Raw genomic sequence first — 21,922 nt, forward strand, 5'->3', positions numbered from 1 at the left:
CACACTTATCCGCACCGTAACGTAAACGCCTCGCCTCGCGATTGACAGTGCGCGGAAGGACCTAGGTGGAGATTAAATGCACCAATTTTAACTATATTAATAAACTGGTTACACGAATTGCTTGGTAGAGCTTCTGCTACAGCAAGTACGTAACACGTACTCGTTATTTTAAGTTAATATTTTATGCAACTTTGTGAAAATAATATTGCTTACGCCAAATGGAAAATGTCTCTCCATCTTCTAAGAATCTAAAAATGTTGTAACGCTTTTAGCACGCCAAAAAATAGGCAGAGATTTGTGAGATGGTGAAAGGATTACAGCCCAAATAAAACAGTTAGTTGCTTTCATTGCTTTTAAGTTACATGACACTAGATGTGTCTGTGTTTTACGTTGACAAAACCATGTTTTTTAGCTACAAATAAAGGACTATAGGGTTTTTTGAAGTAGGAAATTGTGTTCGATTCTAGAATTAAATAAATAAAATCAACTTGCGAAAGCTCAGCTCATCTAAATATAACACACAGCTTAATTATTTATTATTGCCACCATGTACCGTATTTACGAGCCTCGAATCGGAGGATCGTTAATAAGGTACATGGTAGCAATCTCGTCAATAATAATGATTCTGTTAGTGACCATGAAAGTTTAAAACAATATAATATACACACAGCTTATCAATCTATACTAATATTATAAATGCGAAAGTAACTCTGTCTGTCTGTCTGTCTCGCTTTCACGCTTAAACCACTGAACCGATTTTGATGAAGTTTGGCATAGAGATAGTTTGAGTCCCGGGAAAGGACATATTATTATGATAGTTTTTATCGCGGTTTTTGAAACAGGGCCGAGCGCGATAAAGTTTTTCTGTGACAGACAAAATTCCACGGAAAGCTAGTTCATTATAATTCAATTCTTTATTGCTATTCCACACGATTAAGGATGTTTTAAATCTTAAATACAATTAGGACAACATAATGCAAAACGTTGTTATGTTAATTACTCTCAATCAAAAAAAAAACCGGCACCGCATCTTTGAAGGACTGGATAGACCGTTCTCCATAGCTTATGCCGTGGAATCCAGGATAAATATTTGCCATCCCAGGTGTAAAAGGGGACGAAAAACCACGTAATCTGTCGATGTCTCAATGTTTTAGAAGCCGTTTTCTGTAACGACGCGCCGGAGATTCCAAGGAGATTCGGCGTGTTCTCTTAGAATTCCCATTTGTACGTTTACTTTGTTTCTTGTCGAGGAAATGTAATTTTCATTCCCTCGAAATGTACATAAAGTAAAGATAAGCTAAGGCTTGGTAAGTCTTATTTTATGTTCAAACTGCAAATAGCTTAAGCAGCAAAAAAGACTGAATGAAAATCGTCAAAAATCAAAACTATATTTGTATAAATTAGTAGGTACATACTTACAAATCGTCAAAATATGCTCTTAAGGAGCCTAATACACGTCTCATTCTTTTTTTGGCCTACCAGCGCTTCGAGACAAACATTTGAAAAGTGCTGAGAAGAAGCGCCGCAACAAACTCAGTCACCAGTGTCTGCCGGTTTAAAAATATAAAAAAAGTATTATTCTAATAGTAGGAGCACAGATGTAAATGAAGGTCTTAGCCTACTGTACACTCCCATGCTGGTCAGATGGGTTAGGGAGGCTTGATATTCCCATATTTTGTTCTTTATAATATCCATGGGAATATTCTAAAAATGTGTACAGAAAGCTCATTTCTACAATATTCACGTATCACAAGACAAATTAAATATGATTCCGCGAAATGAGATTATAAGCACAATCGGAATAAGTCATGAGCAAAAGATATACCCGGATTTCAAATTGGTTGGGAAAACATGGGAGATGTATTTCTATCAAGGGTTGGCCGACTATAATCAGTTACAAAAGAAGCAAACCTACATAATCTATTGAGGGGACTGAGGTGGTGGCTGAGTTCATTAGTGGTGTTTTATATTCACATAGTCGTAGTATAAATAAGTAATATTCAGGTACCGTGTGTGTGTTTCTAGGTATTATTTTGCATTAAGAACAGCAGCTGTGTAAGAATGAACCAGTCGCTTAGAGCTTTTATTATTATTATTTATTGACAAAGATCTACCAACAACACATCTTTACATAAACAAGTAATGCATGCAATGATGAAAAGACCAAAAGATGAAAAAGATTTTCTTAGTACATGTAAACCTTATGAAACGACGATCAACAATCAAAGGGTAATTTACACTGTTCTTTCTGACTAACTGTATAAGTTATGGTAATGGCTTCCTAGAAAACTAAAAGACTTTTTTTACCACGGGGAAGCCTTTTTTCTGCATTTCACAACATTTTCAACAGCTGAGATGTGGTAGCTAGAAAATATGTAGTTCTTACTTCGTATAATTTGAACGTGGATGTTTAATTATAAAGTTCATAGCAGACTTATCAACTCGGAAAGGGATCAGCACCGTATCGCCTTTCGTGAGCTGTCATCGCGACTAATCGCGAGGCGAGGCGATTACGTTACGCTGCGGATAAGTGTGCATTGCAGTATGGAGTTTCATAGTTCCACACTATTAGAGGCCGGTAGATCTTTTCTCATAAATAAAACACTGAATACTCAACTTTCAATTCATCACATAGCATCAAAAGCGCGCGGCGTCGTCTCCGCGCGTCCCTCTATTCTCCCGTTTTATTCTAGCGTGACATTGACATAATGTCAATGTCACTATGACAGCATCTCATTGGCCACAACGATACCGTTATTTTAACGTTTTAGATTTTTCATAATTAACAATACAAAGAATACTGACCGCTTCGAGTTGATACGGTGATCATTTTCGGGGTCCTTAAATCTTGAAATGAATAGTGGGTTATTGTCTCGATCATCTCTATTTTGTCAACAACAGTATCCTTTATCAAATACTGAACTGCAGTCGACAGCTTTCACTCTGTTTTGTAGACCCCTTACAATAAACTAACAGTTTAGTTCCTCGATACAATTGAATATTCAAGAGCGAGTAGTAATTTGCTTGCTTTGTTCAGTTAACGGTTGTCAGCCACATCTGTCGCCTGTTTCAACATGTTGGACGACAATTTGACAAAGTTATCAGTGGTGAGCGAAATTTAATACGAGCTTTGAGTTTTCATCGGATGGTTCGAGAGATTTTTCAAGTGCAGGTTGTAGAAAATCTTTATTGTGTTTAAGATTTGTTTTTTTTTTATGTTGTGCCTAAAGTACTCGTAATATAAAAATGTAGATATTACTTTTATTTTACCCAATAAACACCTCTGTAAAACATAGATTAACGTCAAACTAAATATTCGCTTTACGCAATAAGAGCTTAGGCCTTGTCTAGGAGGGCGAATTTGCCGCGAATGTCTTCGCGCGTGGAATCATACGCGCGTCGGCAAGATAGCAGCCAATACATTGCGTCCACAAGACACGCGCGAGTTGAAAATTCGCGCGTAAATCGCGTCATACATACGCTCGTGTTCGCGCGAAGACATTCGCGGCGAATACGCCCTCCTGGACAAGGCACACGATGCGTTGCGATAGAGATGCGACGTCAGAGCGGTGTCGCTGCGTCGTCCTACATAGAAATATCTGTGGCAGGCACACGAGCGGTGCGCGCCGCGTCGCGCGATACGCCAAAATCATTTCGGTGCGGCGCCGTAATGCATCGTGAGCTTTCGCTCAATACTACGCGTCTCTAATTTTTCACTTCGCATAATACTTCGTATGTTATACCTAACTCAATTAAAACTACAGATATTGTAAACCGATTCGACAGACTGAATTCAAATAATAAATCTTTCGATGCCGATTAGAATACGCAAAGGATTCGAAGATGAAAGTTTTTCGTGATAGACATACAGGCTATACCCGTTTGTTATCCATTTTGCGAACCACTGGGGTTTTACCACGCTAAGTAACTTAGACCATTTCGCCGGTTGCCGTAGAGTCAGATAAATGTCTCGCTTAGTTCGGTCGAGTGGGTTTGAAGCTGAAGGTATAATACGTTGGGATAGTGAAGCTTTAGGTACCTTTAAATCGGTGTGAAGGAAGGAAAAATATTTATGTTATATCAACAGGTAAGCAATTGTGTAATGTTCATTGCAGATAATATCTGATAAAATTTTTTTTTAATCTATACTATCTATATCTATACTAATATTATAAATGCGAAAGTAACTCTGTCTGTCTGTCTGTCTTGCTTTCACGCCTAAACCACTGAACCGATTAACTGAGCTTTCCGCCCGCGGCTTCGCCCGCGTGGAATTTTGTCTGTCACAGAAAAACTTTATCGCCCGCGTCCCTGTTTCAAAAACCGGGATAAAAACTATCCTGTCCTTTCCCGCGACTCAAACTATCTCTATGCCAAATTTCATCAAAATCGGTTCAGTGGTTTAGGCGTGAAAGAGAGACAGACAGACAGAGTTACTTTCGCATTTATAATATTAGTATAGAAGTATAGATTAATGTATTCTATCTAACCCTGCTGGCCAGTGTGAGGATTGTAGACCAAATCCTCCATTTGCCTCTAGTAAATAGAGAGGGTTGTGCTCTTTTAGTTGATACTAAATAATGGCAAACCTAATACATACTACATGTACAGTCACGGAATGAAAAGGTTCGTCAGTTTTCAAATTGATTCCTTCAACGAATCGCGAGCACATATTACCTTTTGAAACTATGTTACAGAATAATCTCGAGTTAGAGAAAATAATCTTTAACTGTTCGTCAGTTAAGTTCAAAATTATTCAGATCAAAGTTGTTTGACGATTTAACTTGTCAAAAATATTATTATGATTCATAAACTAAAATCTTCTTGTTGGTTCAACCTGCCATTATCTATTAAATAAAAAAAGTACATTTTGTAACATTGCACTGATGGGATAGAAAAAAAACAAGCAAAACCTTATTCGTTACCAAACGTCATATTTATTTAAATGTTAGCAGCAATGTTTCTTGCACGGTTATGTTGGCAGGTTTGACTCTTACTAGTGCAAGCGAAAACCGACACTAAGGTGACGAACCTTTTCATTCCGCGACTGTACATTTGTACTATCGGCAACAGTGTTAACTATCCATCCATGTCGTTTCGTTCTATCGCAAAGGATCACCATTTGATGAGAGCGAGAGCAAAAACGGAAATGGATAGTTAACAGTGTGGCCGTGTGTACATAGGTACCTAATACTTTTACAAAACAAAATATTTATTTCCCATTTCATTTATCAAAGTGAATGATCAAATTGAATTGCAAATGGCAGTGTGTTTTGGCAATATTTATTGAAATACAAATGTACAAAAAACCTATTTAAATGATAAGATAAATAGCAATATTTACGCGTATTCTTCCTTTCAAATCAAAAACATGTAAGCGCCGATTCCTTTCAAGTAGATAGGTATTTTTAACTCGTGTAGCCATACAAAATACCCAAATATAGAATCACAACAAGTTGTTCAAATTAAATTTTGTGCACTTCACGTTATATTTTAAACTAGCGGCCGCCCGCGACTTCGTACGCGTGGATCTCGTTTTACCCCCCCTTCATCTATCTTACGCGGTTCAGATTTTTTCATACAAATGTTTTTTCCCGCTAACTCCCGTTCCCGTGGGAATTTTGCAATATCCTGTTGTAACTAAGCTTCAAGTTTACTAAGGTACCTGCATGCCAAATTTCAAGCGTCTATCTTACGCGGTTTAGATTTTTCATACAAATGTTTTTTCCCGCTAACTCCCGTTCCCGTGGGAATTTTGCAATATCCTGTTGTAACTAAGCTTTAAGTTTACTAAGGTACCTGCATGCCAAAATTCAAGCGTCTAACTTAAGCGGTTTAGATTTTTCATACAAATGTTTTTTCCCGCTAACTCCCGTTCCCGTAGGAATTTTGCAATATCCTGTTGCAACTAAGCTTTAAGTTTACTGAGGTACCTGCATGCCAAATTTCAAGCGTCTGACTTAAGCGGTTTAGATTTTTCATACAAAAGGATTTTCCCGCTGATTCCCGTTCCCGTGGGAATTCCTAAGTATCCTATAACCTGCCCAGGAGTATGAAGAATAATTGTACCAAGTTTCGTTAAAATCCGTTGAGTAGTTTTTGTTTCTATAAGGAACATACAGACAGACAGACAGACAGACAGACAGACAGACAGACAAAAAAAAATTTTACTGATTGCATTTTTGGCATCAGTATCGATCACTAATCACCCCCTGATAGTTATTTTGAAAATATATTTCATGTACAGAATTGACCTCTCTACAGATTTATTATAAGTATAGATTATAAGTTGTTAAAAACAGTTTCAAATATTTATTTATTCCACCAATACAAAAAGCCTTCAAAACTCTTTTTAGTAATAAAATAAATATTTGTTATTATCTTTAACTATCGCTTCAAATAAGTAACGCGTACTAGCGAAAAGTTGCACAAGTTAATACTGGACAAGATTTTCTCGCTACTTTGTGTAAGTTAGAAAGTAAGCTATAGATCAAAAGCTCACAGTTAAGACAGTGGTTAAACGACTAGACGGTAAACGACCTAACTTAATAAGGGTTTATTTTGGTCTAGGAAAGTAATTTACAGCTGTTTTATTATTAGACTGGGTACTTTTAGCAGTAACTTGAATTTTACCTAATTACATGGCCGTTTTATGTCTTTTAAAAAAAGAAAGTGGTTACGAAGAAGTTATTTTTGTCTTAGAGGCTGTGCAAACGTTTTTGTGTCTTGTGTCCAAGTCAAAGTCAAAATTTCTTTATTTGTTTAGACTAATAAATAGTTCTTATAAATCGTCATTTTGCTCTTAAGGAGCCTCTACATGTCTCAAAATCTTTTTACCCTACCAGCGCTTCGAGACCAACATTTGGCAAGTGCTGAGAAGTAGCGCCGCAACACTCATTTAGTTCAGACATTTAGTGTTTACATGTTTAGTGTAGACATTTAGTTAAGATATACGAGTAAATCAGTTACTCCCTGTGCCGATGTAGACAATTTATTTAACGGAGAAGCTTTTGGACATACCTTACTTTGTTAAGATGTGGTAGCAGCCAGGCGGACTTAGAGCAAGCTCTACTTCCAACCAAACAGAGCTTTAAGTGTTACATCATCATTATCATTTCAGCCACAGAACGTCCACTGCTGAACATAGGTCTCCCCAAATGACTTCCACATCGAACGGTTGGTAGCGGTTAAGTGTTACTCTCACTGGGAATCGAACCCTGGTTCTAAGACAGATGGTCTTACAACTAGACCACAGAGACGGTTGTGTCCAGTTGCTTCTACTTAACACCATAAAATGACCATTGATGGCGTGCCGTGTGCCATAAGGTGTCTATATACGTTTACACAGCCCCTTAGTGTACTCAGTTCAAAGTGGGCATGACATGGATATTTAATATTGCACAGAGCAATATTAAATATTGCACTGCATATTGCAGAAGCAATATTGGGTAGGTACGTTTGAAACTTCTGGGAATGGACAAGTTAAATAAATAGAGAGACTCTTGGGGTTTGCGACGCAAAATAATAAATGAAAATGTTCCAGTAAAATGTGGAAATAAGATATTTCATACACAATTAGAACGTTTTAATTTAAGAAGCTTAGGTTATATGCAACTTATAAAATAAATAATTAAAATGTCATTTTTTCATAGGTTTACAAAAAATTATGTTTGTTTGTTAGCTACTGATTTTTTTATTAAAGGTTAAAATCGGTGGGTAAACGTATACTTATAAGACCTTTAGTAAAAAGGTACCTGAGTCATATTTTAACATTCAGTGAGGAAATGTAAGAAATTTATATTCATGAAATGGGCGTTCGGAAACTAGTTTCACACATTGCTTTGAGTCCCGCAACCTGTCATGTGCACTGTGAAAATTGTTTGTGATTATTTACTAAGCTTTTAGTTACTGTTTATTTAACAACTGATCTAAGTAACTACTGGTACGATTTGGAAAATTCTCTTTGTGTTGATAGCCCATTTATCGAGGAGGGTTTTAGGCTATAAATAACATCATCATATTATAGCAATTTTTTCAATGCATAGAGATGACAAATCTGTTAAAGATTTGTAGCATTTTCATTTGCAATAGGTGATATTTTGCAACAAAATGCAAAGTCAAATATGCTATTGACTCTCCCTCCGTGAACAAAGTTTTATATTTTGAAAATAAAATAAAATGAAACCTTTGTTTTTGTTACAGGTAACGCAGTGGAATGTGTGTGCAATGGTTAAGTGTTAGTGCAATAGTGATGTGCCGTTACCGGTAAATATCGATAAAATGCGGTGGTGTGTGTTGTTGTTGTGCGCGTTAAAATTCGCTACGGGTCAGAATTGCCGCGGCGACGAACCGCGTAACCGCGATTGTGAGAATTTGTGCGATAAGAATGGGAAAAACTGCCGAATCAACGCGGCTGTGTTGCTGCCTCAGAACAGCTCTTTTCTGGCGAATTTGCCTTCTGTAAGTATATCAATTTACATGTTTTGTAATGCTCTATTATCCTATTTCTTTTTATTGTTATAAAAGTTTGAAAATGATATTAGGAGAGACGTACCTAAGCACGACGAGTACTCGACTACTAAATTACTAAGTATAATACCAATGCGTATACCTCAATGATAAGGACACTAGGATCCCGTAGGAAAAGTATCACATTACCTACCTACTAATTTGACTAAATAGTTATTCGGTTTATTTTTCAAGTAGGTGAGTTAGTTCGAAAAAAACATTCATCATATTTGCTCAGAACTTAGGCCTGAAAATGGTATTGATGCTGCATAACAAGCGTATCAAAAATTAATGTAACCCTTTCGCGTGACAAGTTAAATTTGATTCCAAAATACATAAAAGCTCACCCGCTAAAGCTTTTATAAGTTCGCAAAGGTTAAGATTGCGTAAGGGTGAGCTTAAAGCGCAGATTGAAGTGTATCAAAAGCTTTCAACACAGGCCGTATTCCTAAGCAGGCGTGGAAAACAAAGCTCGGGAAATGTAGGTCGGGCATAGAAATGACGGCCACTGGGGTAGTTTTAAGGGGTGATTGGAAAAAATGTTACAGCAAATAGAGATGGGTCTATAGGGGATTCTGGGAAACATTGAATGTGGGAAGGGCTTGAAAAAGGGCAACTACGGGTCCCAAATCGGTTATAAGTTTTTTATTCTTCATCTTCCTCGGTCCCTCACTGATGAGGATCGCGACCACAGATAGTGTTCCTCCACAGACTGAGGTCAAAAGTTTTTTATTAGACAGAGAACAATGCCTGGGAGGTGCCTGGATGCGGGCGGCGTAGGACCGGTCGTGGAAATCTTTGGGGAGGCCTTTGTCCAGCAGTGGATGTCATTCGGCTGAATCAAACGAACGAATTTAATTAATTTAATAGTAAAATGCTGTTGGTTTTGGTGCAGAAATTTATTGCCTTTACTTCTCAGATGAATATCATGGTAATCGTATAGTTGTGGATACATATAGTATACTTGTAATCCATCCATCAAGACAAAGTTTAAACGAAGCGAACACGCTTAGTGTTTCATTCGTTTCAGCCAAATGACATCCACTGCTAGACAAAGGCATCCCCCAGGTCTTCCACAATGAACGGTCCTGCGCTGCCCGCATCCAGGCTCTTCCCGCCACCTTTACCAGATCGTCGGTCCACCTAGTAGCGTAGTGCTTAGAGCTTCTATAACTCTCTTGCTATAGTCTACCAACTCCTAATTTTACTAACGCACTAGTATACTATACTTTTATGTTGACTGGAAGATAATGCCGTCCTGTTTACTGTCCCAAAGTAATGGTAGAGTTAAAATTATACTGAGACGTGTAAGAGCGCTTTTTAAAAGCCTATTAAAATAAATAAATACATTTTTATAAGGGCTTATGAGGCAATACGTAGACGGGAGGTCCAAATGCTGCATGATTGGTGGATTTTGATATGACATTGACAGATATGTCAATGTCATCTGGCGGATTTTTTAATCGCAAACACCTTAATTGCAGGTCAATATTAAAGCCTATTTAGCATTATAAATAGTGTGATTGTTTATTTTTACAATAACAATGTTTTCTCATTCTTCACAGGTCCGACCAGTGTTCGACCTGGCGTTGGCAGATGACGTCATCAAAAACGCTTTCCCGCCCGACTTGTACGTGAACCTGACTACATATGACGTCACGGATTGCGACGCTGCGTACGCGGTGATTTCGGCCATTGATGCGTACAATGACTGTGCGCATGTGTTCTTTGGGCCGTCGTGTGATTTTGCCCTGGGTAAGTTTTTTGAAACTTTACTTGTTGATGGACTAATTTAAGATATCATATTTTGAACTTTATTTAAATGAGAATAGAGTTGAAATATGATGTACTTCTTAGGCCTTATTTGATATTGGTAATTTCTACTATAACTGACCATAATCGGGTTTTACATAGTTAACTTAAGGTGACGAACCGAAACACCTAGGTACTTGGGGTCCGAAGGGGTGCGTGAAAGAAATATATTTCACAAAGTGCTAGTCATTTTATCGACCGAAATGCTCAGAACTGGTTTTTTGAACACATCTCTCGCATAAGAAAGTCATTTTTTTAGGCATCTCAAACGCTGGGGGCGCCTCAGTTAAATTTTGAAAAATTATAGATTCGTGGCTAAGTGAGTAAAATATAGAAAAGTAAGATAGAATAAAGGACATTAAAAATACGTTCTGTATAAATTCTTTTCATCACGTGGCATGAATTCAGACTTGTTAAAGAGATTTTACACAAATATTCCTAAATTAAAACCCTTGAAATGTCCCGCAACATTTCCTATTACGGAAAAATCTCTCTTAAAGCCCCATTGGCATATTTTCAATTCCGTACTTGTTTCATTCGACGAATAAGGCTGTGATCACATTAACGCCCGTATTCATAAAAATTACTAGGTGTGAGGTCTCACAGTGTGCGTGGACGCATAGGGTGACACACGAACCAATCACAAAGCTTTATTCAAAGCTGTGCGTTCGATTTGCTGTTTCACTTAAACAAGCATCGTTTGTGAATACGAACGTAAGTACATAATATTATGAATTTTATTTAGAAGTATTTTTATCGCCTAAAATTATCCACTTTTCAAGTGTACGGGGTTTGTGAGTTTTGAAAAATATTTGTAAGTATTGTGCAAGTCAAGCCAGAATAACATACCTACCTCATAGTCTGTGTATAAAAAATGCAACATATTTTATACTTTTCATTTCATAGGTAGGTAATACATGTAATATCGAAAAGTAATGTGGATTGCAAAGATCAAGGATCCTTACCATTTTCGTTACAAAATTCATAGAGGGATTCATATTTGAGTTGAAGCCAGCTTAATATAATATTAATACGGCAATACAGCGTAAGGAGGGTAGGTCAAACGCTGTCCGTGTGAGAATTCCGTGAGAGATGATTATTAACATGACGATGATAATTGCAAGTCAGAATCGAGTACTTTTTAGAAGTTTTTTTTTTCAGTTTTAAGAATAAACAGATAATTTTGTAGCTGTGTAAACAGATAATTCACCTTTAATGTACCAGATAGTTTGGCTTAATAACAACATGTGCTCTTTTAAACCATGGTTCTTTATTGTTCAATTTTTCACGAGCTGCTTTGAATCAGAATGAAACAGAAATATTTTAGTAAACCAAAAAGGCAAATAAATTACTCTGATTCTGCCTCCGAAACCAATTCCGATGTCGATACCGATACCGATACCGCTGATTCTGCTTTAAAAATACTCTCCACGTTTGTGTGAACGCAGCCTAAGGCTCTAACGTGGTGTCATTTCATCGAGCATTTGCGGGAACACTTTGTTCCCGACTTGTGGCTGGATTCGAACTGGCATTTAATTAAAGTTTCCTGTGGGTTTTAAATTGCCATTAATTATGAAATTCGCTTTCATTTTACAAAATGAATTATTACAAACATTTTGTGGAAGATACTTTGTTACTACGAATTTTATCGAAAGTTTGTAAATGTCTGAGTTTCATTCATATTTAGATTTTTCAAGTAGTCCAGTTAATCACCATCATCATCATCATCATCATTTCGCCCACTGCTGAACATAGACCTCCCCCAATGCTTTCCACGTTGATCAATTGGTAGCGGCCTGCGTCTAGCGCTTCGCTGCTATCTTTACGATGTCGTCGGTCCACCTTGTAGGTGGACGTCTCACGCTGCGTTTTCCGGTACGCGGCCTCCATTCCAGAACCTTGCTGCCCCATCGGCCGTCAGTTCTGCGTACTATGCCCTGCCCATTGCCACTTCAGCTTGCTAGTCCGTCGGGCTATGTCAGCGACTTTAGTTCGTTTACGGATTTCCTCATTTCTGATTCGATCTAGCAAAGAAACACCAAGCATAGCCCTCTCCATAGCACACTGTGCAACTTTGAGATCACAGTTAATCATGCCATTACATTAATATTATGCATATGTATGGATTACTATGGATCTACTGGTAGAGGGCTCCAACTAGGTTTATGTCAGAGTTCTATTGTGAAATGATCTTTTCATCAGTGTCTTTAAAGTAAATATAATCTGCTCTGCTTATAAAAAATCACTTAGTGGCTTTAAAAACATAATTAAAAATTATAACATATCTACACATTTTATGTTACGCATAGGAACGTACCTACCAATAAGTAATACATAACCCTCCTTCTGGCACAATCGGGTAAAAATCAAAAAGAAATAAGGAAGAAAGTTATCACTTCCCTGTTGTCATCGAATGCAGTCTTTTTCCGGAACACTTATGATTGATGAGACAAGGAAGATTTTCAGGAAATTGAAAAAATCAAGCAAGCGATAAATTGTTTCAATATTACCTTTATTTTGTCGCCACGAAAATATTAATGTTCTTAGTTTATTCCATTATTTTTCTACCTTTAAAATAATTTGGGATTTGCGCAGTTTTTTTGCAATTTTAAACAATCTAGTTAGGTTAGTAAGAAATTCGTCACATCCAGTGTAAATTGGATAGCAATTCCAGTAAATCTACAAAATTAAATTCTACTCACTTCGAATTGGTCTTAAAATCTAATCTTGAATGTCATTAGAATCTAAATGCCTTTATACGGGAACAATTTGATTCTCATAATGGGAATACGAACTTTTACAATGTTTGATAAGATTTATGCCTCAATTTATTCCTGTCAGGCAGAACGATTGTGAGTGACGTCAGAAGTACGAGTAAGTTCAAATCCATATTTGAACTTACTCGTCCATACGTTTTCATCAATAGGTACTTCGTGCAAAAGATGTTCTAATATTTTTTTATGTGACAGGAGACAAACGATTTTCTATATTTGATATTCTGTGGTTGTGCCTTTAAATAAATAAAATAAAGAGTACTAGAATTTTGTTTGACGATTTAGTATTCGTTCCATAAGTGGGACTTAAGAAAATAAGAACGCTTTGAGTAGTAGTTCCCAGTTGGGTTATGATCTGAGCTATAAAAAACTTTGAAATTCAAGTTTTTACTGCTCAACAGTTGAGAAGACTTCAGAATATAATTGAGTTTTATCATCCATTTTAACTCCCACTAGGCTTGTTGGTTTAGTGAGCCACCTTCAGCTAAATGTTCAAATCTCGCGGGGGCAAATGCTACTTAGTTAAGAACGAGCAATACGAGCATGTTATGTAGTAAGTATTACTTACATTTTGCTAGCGTTAAGTCGCATCTCAAACTAAATTATTTATATTATACATGAAAGTTTCGACGGGTTTTCCCAATGTCGAAGGGTTATGGGTTCAATTCCCACCTTAGACAATTTGATTTTTTCAAGTTATTTAAAAATTTAGTTCTAATTGATGTGATCGCTTGAATAATTTATTTGTTCACGCTGTCGCGAAATCGGGTCCACACAATTTATCATTTAAATTCTACAAGGATATAAACCAAATGGAATCGAACCGTATTTGGAATTCAAACTACAAGATTCTGGAAACCGAATAAGCCTGCACTCAGGGAAATGGGATTGGAAACGAGGCTCGGTCACAACAAGTATCTAATCGAGGTGTGGGATTAGACGTAGGTAACTAGGTTGGGGAACGCTCAGGGTGAATAAGGAACATTTATAACGCAATCAGCCAACGGTGATGGGTATAAATGAATTTGGATTTGATTTGATGCTATAGACTAAAGAGTTCTGTGTTAGTTGCTCCTTTTACTTAAAAGTAGGAAACGAAATTTATAAAATCGCATCCCATGAATGTTTACTAGAAGTCAACGACAAAAAATACATCATATAGGTAGTCATCATCATCCATTTCATCATTGATTCATTTAGTTTCCACTATAGGAGTACAAGCCTCTCTAATTTACTAAAGACAATTGCAATACACTACCCAAGTCAGCCAGAGACAAATACTAGACAGTTTAACAAGCTTTTATTTAATAAAACATGATATTATAATTAAAACAATTAACAACCCCCTTTTATTACCCTACCCTTTACATTCTTTAACCTTCCATTAGCGTTTAAATTCGCCACATAAGTGACAATGTTAATCAGCTGTATCGTGTAACAATAAGCTTTTGTTTGGACGGTCAAATAACACCCTTATCAAACTTTTTATGAGGGATCATAAGATTAGAGGGACAGAGGGTCAGGGAATAAGCTCATTTTGATCATAATTTTGTTTGTGTTCCGCCACTTGAGGACAAAAAAGGTTGGTAAACGAAGTACTTAGCGAAATCTACTCGAATGTTTTGAATAACAAGGTAAAAATTATAAAGAAGTTAATACTAGAGAATTTATCAGTGATTATGATAATAGTGCCGTCTAATTAACTTCTTATTAACATATTACATCTGTTTTGTTGCAATTTCGTCAGTTAGGTAATGTATAATTTGTGATATTCTATTAATTAGGTATTATGGGGAGAAAAGAGGTAGGACCTCTTTTTCACCTCGTTTTCACTTCTGATTTACTGGAATTTGAGTCTTCTGATTTATATCTTTTCACCAACATTTTAATTTCTATAAACCAAAAAGTAATGGGAGGCCCCTCGGTGTTTTTGGTCCGTTCATAATTCACGACAAAACTTGGGTTTTAATCATTATTTTTTCCCAAAAGACACCTCAAACATTTTCTGCACCAACTAATTAGAACAAACACTTTTCCGTTTAAAGTATTCGCACATAAATCACTTTTGCTGCTTATTTATGTTAATTTTTGAAACAGTTGTTATAGAAATACTGATTTTGTCCTGTGACTCTACGCGCGTTTTCTTTAAATAATGATGCTAAGTTTAAGTCTCTAGATTTTTATGTACAGAATTAGACTGCACTTAGTAGGACTCAAACCTACGAACTATGGCCGACAAGGCTGATCACGACTTGAATATCTGTACAGTACACCATACTTCTTACCTGTGTTTCACAAATAAACTATTTGTATTTGTATTTATTTGGCAACTGTTCACAGTAAGTAGGAAATATTATAAACATTATTAGCCTGTAGTTCAGTAGTCACACCTTTAAATTGTGAAATTTTCATCTTGAAAAGTTTCAAATGTATTAGGCAACAAAGCTAAGTATTACAAAGCTGATAAGTTTGTTTGCTTGAACGCGCTAATCTCAGGACCAACTGGTCCAATTTGAAAAAATATTTTCAAAGGATTTTAACAAGGCTTTAGGCTACATAACAGGGGCGAAGCAGTAATAAAAAGGTTGCATAAACGAGAAATATTATTTAAACTATTTTCACGCGTACGAAGTCGCTTCATCTAGTTCCAAATATTACGTAGAATATTTCAATGCTACAGACCTCAGCTTCACATGTTTTTATACTGAATACTAACATAACATTAAGTTTTATGAAAATATTATCTAGAAAATGGAGGTGGAGTGAATATGCAGTGCACTGTTCCAAAGTAATTAGTGTCTTGTTCATTATCTAATTAAGAGTGTGTTTCTCTTACGTATACCAATTAGTAATTTGATATTTCGTTTATAGAGACATCAATCTTGGTTGCATTTTAAATATGTATTATTTTAACAAATTAAACGTGATCGAATGATCACAAAAAACATAAACAGTAATAATAATTAAATGAAAACCACATTACTTTCTGAATAGTGAAGAACAAATGAAGTTTCAGTTTCATTGAGATGATAAATTGGAATTTGGAGAACATAGGCTACTTGTAGGTATTAAAAATTTTATTAAAACTTGAAGGGAGTAAAGATAGGATGAACGGAGAGGGAATAAACTATTTTTATTAGCTCTTCTCTATTCCGAGATGGGACACCATAGTAAGAAATGGGGCGTAAACTAATTTATTGAAGTGCATGAACTGTAAAATTGCTCGAGTAGTTGAGTCGTGGACAGGTAACAGAATAATTAATAACTATTGTATTTTAAATACTATTTACTCTATTTAGTCTGGATTTATTAATTTAATCCCATTGAACTCCCAAGTAGATTTTGTGTACTAGATTGTATTATAGATTATATTTGTACCCATAGTACAAGCTTTGCTTAGTTTGGGACTAGAAGCGCAGTGTAAAATGTCCAAGGATATTTATATTTATTTATTTATTTTAGATTTATTTAGGCCACGTACCGGAAAATGCACCGTGGCTCCTGATAAAGCTAGCAGGAAGGTGCTTTACTTCCACAGAACTCCCGTGTAGATATTTGTATTAGTTGTTGTATACAAATCTTCGATCATTTCCGTATCATGTTTACAAGTTTGGAAATCCAATTATCGGATATTGGAAATTCAATTAGTTAGAAGATGATCGTCCAATTATGTATTTAATATTAGGTAAACAGACTCCAGCAATGTTGTGAATTTTGGCATTATACACATCATAAGAAATTTTAAAACATATTCCTGCTTTATACCTCCAAGTTTTTAGATTAAATTCGTACCAATTTTCACAAACTTATCTCTGCATTTCTTTCTGTTACTTGTTATTTAACATGGAGTTTTTTTAATTTATTCATGGCGAAAAAGCATTAAAACACACCTATAAAGGTGTATTTCCATTGAAACATGGCATAATTTATCAATACAACCATCGTATTGTATTTCGCGCATATTTTATGATTCCGTCTAAGTGACAATGTTGTTTTTTCCACGGCTCCCCTGTGCGAAGTATCATTTTCGAAGTAATTGCGTTATGGCATGAAAGTTATTTCGAAATATAAAAGCTATTGGTTGAAAACAAAGATAGGAGGAATAAGGTGGCATGGCGCCAATTATTTATAAGTTAAGTTTAGACTGTCATCCGCTTTGCAATGGAGGGAAGTCGAACCTTAATTTCGAACTCCTCCTATGTTCTTCTGATTAATTTCGTTGCGGGTATTGGACAGTTTAACTCTCCCCCGGGACAAACTTGACCTTCATTGGTTGGGTTAGGCGGCCTATTATGGCGGTCAAGCTGTAGATCCTGGCTACACAGGAGTTGCAGTGGTGGGAACGAGAGGTGGGAATAGTCCCGTAAGTTAGGTTTAGACTCCCCATATACTGAGTTAACCGCTAGACCTATTACATAATAATCTATACTTATAATAAATCTGTAGAGAGGTCAATTCTGTACATGAAATATATTTTCAAAATAACTATCAGGGGGTGATCAGTGATCGATACTGATGCCAAAAATGTAATCAGTAAATTTTTGTCTGTCTGTCTGTCTGTCTGTCTGTCTGTCCGTCTGTATGTTCCTTATAGAAACAAAAACTACTTGACGGATTTTAACGAAACTTGGTACAATTATTCTTCATACTCCTGGGCAGGTTATAGTATACTTAGGAATTCCCACGGGAACGGGAATTAGCGGGAATATCCGTTTGTATGAAAAATCTAAACAGCTTAAGTTAGACGCTTGAAATTTGGCATGCAGGTACCTTAAGTTAGTAAACTTAAAGCTTAGTTACAACAGGATATTGCAAAATTCCCACGGAAACGGGAGTTAGCGGGAAAAAACATTTGTATGAAAAAATCTAAACCGCGTAAGAAAGATGAAGGGGGTAAAACGGGATCCACGCGTACGAAGTCGCGGGCGGCCGCTAGTATGATATAAGCATAAGACAAAGTGAAATACGTACGTGTGTCTTTGGTTGTGATTACCAAAGTTAAACAGATTAAGCGCGGTATGGGGCATGGGTACGCATTCCAACCATATTTATGCATTTAATTAAGCATATCCGTGCTTAGAAAGGCATTACAAGTTGACCCGGGGTAATATTACTTTAGTAAGGGGCATCTGAGCATCATGATAGGATCTGACAGTGGGTCGGCCTTATAAGGAACTGAAACCACAATTGGTCTGAGATCTGAGGTGGGGTAGACCCAAATTATATCTCGTTTCATCCACGAAGACGCGCCCCACCAATTTTTGGTCGAGGGAAGCGCGGGGTGCGGGGAGTTTGATCCGAGCAAACCGAGCGTCATTATTGTAGTGTGCGTTTGCACTCATAGATAATTTAGCGTGTACCGATAACACTCAAACATTAGCGGAAGAATGGTGGGGCGCGTCTTCGTGGATGAAAACATCTTTATTAAACTTGTGCTCTGCAGTATGACGTATATTATTATGAGCTACATTATTATTCATTAGAATTAATACTCAGCTTTATGATAACACTGCATAAACCTACCTATCTCGCGTGATATTATTTCTGCTAGTTATTGCTATACAGGGTGACTGTAAGGCCCTTTTCACATGTCCCGTTGCCGGTTAGCCGGCAACCGGGACATGTGAAAAGGGCCTAACGAGTGAACATTCTCCTAAGAGATTACAGTACAGGTCATTTGCAACCAATTTAGTTATGTTTATGCCTAGGCAAAAGCCAACCATTTCAGATATTCTGGTTTTAATTTTGAATGGAAAAATCCTTATGACTTTTTTTTATCAAAGTACGAACTTATATTTTTTTAAAACAACAGAGCTGTTGATCTTTGGAAAAACCCTTTTTTGGTTAGCACTATTTTGTCCTCTGGTGATAAGAATCTTACGTGCACATAAGTCTCAAGAGACACATTAATGCTAAAAAAATAATTTTAATCTCTCAGGTCCAATCTATTCCGAAATTAATCAAACCTTATTCAATTACACAGCCCTAAAAATTCAGAAAACGTAAGGAACAAAGGCGAGTACAGACAGACGGTGTTTGAAATCTTAATTGTCGACCCGAAAGAGCGATCGACAAAAAATAGCCTAGTTATCTAATTTGTAGACCTTAAAAAAATGTCACAGAGGAATAAATTTCTGACATTTATTTTTCCGAACTTCGAACCTTTGATCGCCTTTTTATTAGTTCCTCTGAAATTGGCAACAAATTAGCGGAACGATGAAAAAATATTTAACAATTCCGTTTCATAATTTACTTTTGCCTTATTAAAGTGTGAAAGGTCTTGGCATAATATTATGTTTATATTAACAGCCTGACCCAATGAGAAACGTCTTATTTATGTGTACGCTGCTGAAAAATATAAATGTTTAACCCTAATGATTTTTGACCTCTATGAATGAACCCTGAGGGCTAAACTTTTTTTTAAATTTTTGTACGCATTAGTTTATTTGATTGTAACCTTATGTGGTTATAACACCGTTTACAGGTGATTTTTTTCAAGTGTCATATTATTTATTTAAATAGGTTGGGTTGCACCATCTTACACATACATTAACTATAACAAACGTCAAAATTCAGTTAACAAACTTAACACCACTTATGGTTAAAGTTAAGATGGTATATTATTAGGCTTATAGTTTTATGAAAACTATTTTCAGCACTATTTCTTATTAGTTTCGGATTTGACAAACCTCGCACATTAACACATCGCACATGACTTAATATTGTGCTATGTTGTTGTGTTAATTGCATTGTTGTTGATTGTTCTCTGTAGCTGTGCCTTAAATAAATAAATAAACATTTTATTAAAAACTACTCCTTTTTTGAAATCGGTTAAAACAATACAATTACTTACACTAAAATGCTATAAACAAATTGAATTCTGATTGCTATTTGATATGGAACAATAATTGCTAGACTGTTTACATCGCTCAGGAACCTTGAAGTATTTGAATGGCTTGTTTCAGCTTGTTTGCTCGACCTAATTAAAACGCGTGAAATGAAAGATTATTTTAGATGAGATTTTTATTTTGGTAAGGTTTTTGTTTTGACTAAAAATATATTTTAATGCTTACAGCCGTTTTATACTACAACCAGCAAATTAGGCACAATCTGTCCTTTGATCTGTCCAACTGTGCATGTAAAAATAAAACGAGGGAAAAATTATATCTTTACAATTTATACACATATACTTATACTTCGTCCGTCTAAGAGAAAAAAAGTTCTCTCAACAACTCTACTGAAATCTACTTTTCCCACTTGTATACAAAGACAATCAGTAACGCAATGACAATACCTATGTTACTGTTGGAATGCGTTACAGCCTAGCTCGCATAAATATTTATAACTTTGTACATTTTAAAGCCTGTAAACCTTTGAAAAAGAGGCTGACAATAGTGACTGAGTTTCTTGCGCTGCTTCTTCTCAGCACTGGCCCATTTGTTGTCCTGAAGCAGTGGTAGGGTTAATACTGGGACGTGTAAAAGTGCTTTTTTAAGCCTATTTACAGATATAAATGAGTTTTCTGAGTTTTAAGCTACGCCGTAGCGCGTAGTCGCTACGAACATTTCGTAGCCTGCTTGCTACAAACTAATAACGAGTTACGAATTTACGAGTCTACGAGGTTGTTAACTCTTTTAAATTAACATTCAACTTCGCATCGTATGTTTTTCATAAACAATAACTTAGAATTAAATAATGAAAGAATTTCTCAAACCGGTTCAGTAGTTTTGGAGCCTATTCAATGCAAACAAAGAACCAAATCTTTCCTCTTTATTATTATCACAGTGTATTTTACAAAACTTCTTAAGCCGAGTTGCTTAACGTCCTATTAGAATAATAATAAGGATAAAATCAAAACTTTTAATGTATTTTTTTTTTTCACCGACCAAAGAAACCGTAAGGTCTACCCAAAAATCGACATCATCATTCTAACTCGCTCACATGCTTGTGTATGAAAGAGGCAGATATAACAATGCATGGCAAAGGGTGCAATAAATTAAGCTCCTCGTATAATACGGTCATTTTATAAACAAAACAGTGGCCTATCTAAACAAACACCTTGTAGTAATAAATATGGACGCTCCTTCCAAATTCATAGGGCTTTTGCACGGTAGTAATGGAATCACGAAGTATTTAATGCCGATAGAAACGGACTAGGCAAGGCTGTGACGTACCAAAAGCTAGGCGATTGATATTAATTTGATCAGAAGTTTTTATGATATCTACTTCATTATTTGTTGCTGAAAATAATTACTTTTTACAGCCTTTAGACATATCAGTTCTAATAAGTTGATGTAATTTAGATTTCGAACAATCAACATTAAAACAAAAAAATAATAATTTTGTATGCGAATAACGGCATCATAATGATGTACCTAGCATTGGATTGTTTAAAATCTTTATAAAATCAAACTGATACTCAGTCATTTTAACCGACTTCAACAAAAGGAGGAATTTCTCAATTCGATTGATGTGATTTTTTTATTTAACATCATCATCATCATCATTTCAGGCATAGGACGTCCACTGCTGAACATAGGCCTCCCTTCTTTCCACGTTGATCGATTGTTAGCGGCCTGCGTCCAGCGCTTCCCTGCTAGATGGACGTCCCACGCTGCGTTTTCCGTTTTATTTAACAAATACGGTAAATGAACCTAAGTAGAGCTTATTCTATGACTTTTTGTAAATCTTTTACTACCTACCGTAAGATTCGCTGATTTTATTTTAGCGTGCAGTGGATAGCTACCTCGTTTGTTATTTACTCCGGGCAGGAATTTTTATGTCCCCGGACAAGGCATTAGGTGTGTAATAAAACAACATTATTAAAG

At 36.1% G+C, this 21,922-nt stretch overlaps 1 protein-coding gene across 2 annotated transcripts in view; it reads left to right on the plus strand.

Annotated features, from left to right (window-relative positions):
• Positions 1 to 21,922, plus strand: part of Gcy (receptor type guanylyl cyclase) — a 125,730-nt gene that overhangs the window by 41,144 nt on the left and 62,664 nt on the right. For both annotated transcript variants that reach the window (XM_028310516.1, XM_028310515.1), the window contains exons 2-3: positions 8,203 to 8,460; positions 10,074 to 10,263. In XM_028310516.1, coding sequence (XP_028166317.1) covers positions 8,281 to 8,460; positions 10,074 to 10,263 — 370 coding nt within the window. In that variant the 5' untranslated portion in view covers positions 8,203 to 8,280. The remainder of the gene's footprint in view (positions 1 to 8,202; positions 8,461 to 10,073; positions 10,264 to 21,922) is intronic.

Source organism: Ostrinia furnacalis, unplaced genomic scaffold, assembly GCF_004193835.3.
Source record: "Ostrinia furnacalis isolate ACB-3 unplaced genomic scaffold, ASM419383v2 OfSCF3022, whole genome shotgun sequence".
NCBI classification, from domain to species: domain Eukaryota; kingdom Metazoa; phylum Arthropoda; class Insecta; order Lepidoptera; family Crambidae; genus Ostrinia; species Ostrinia furnacalis.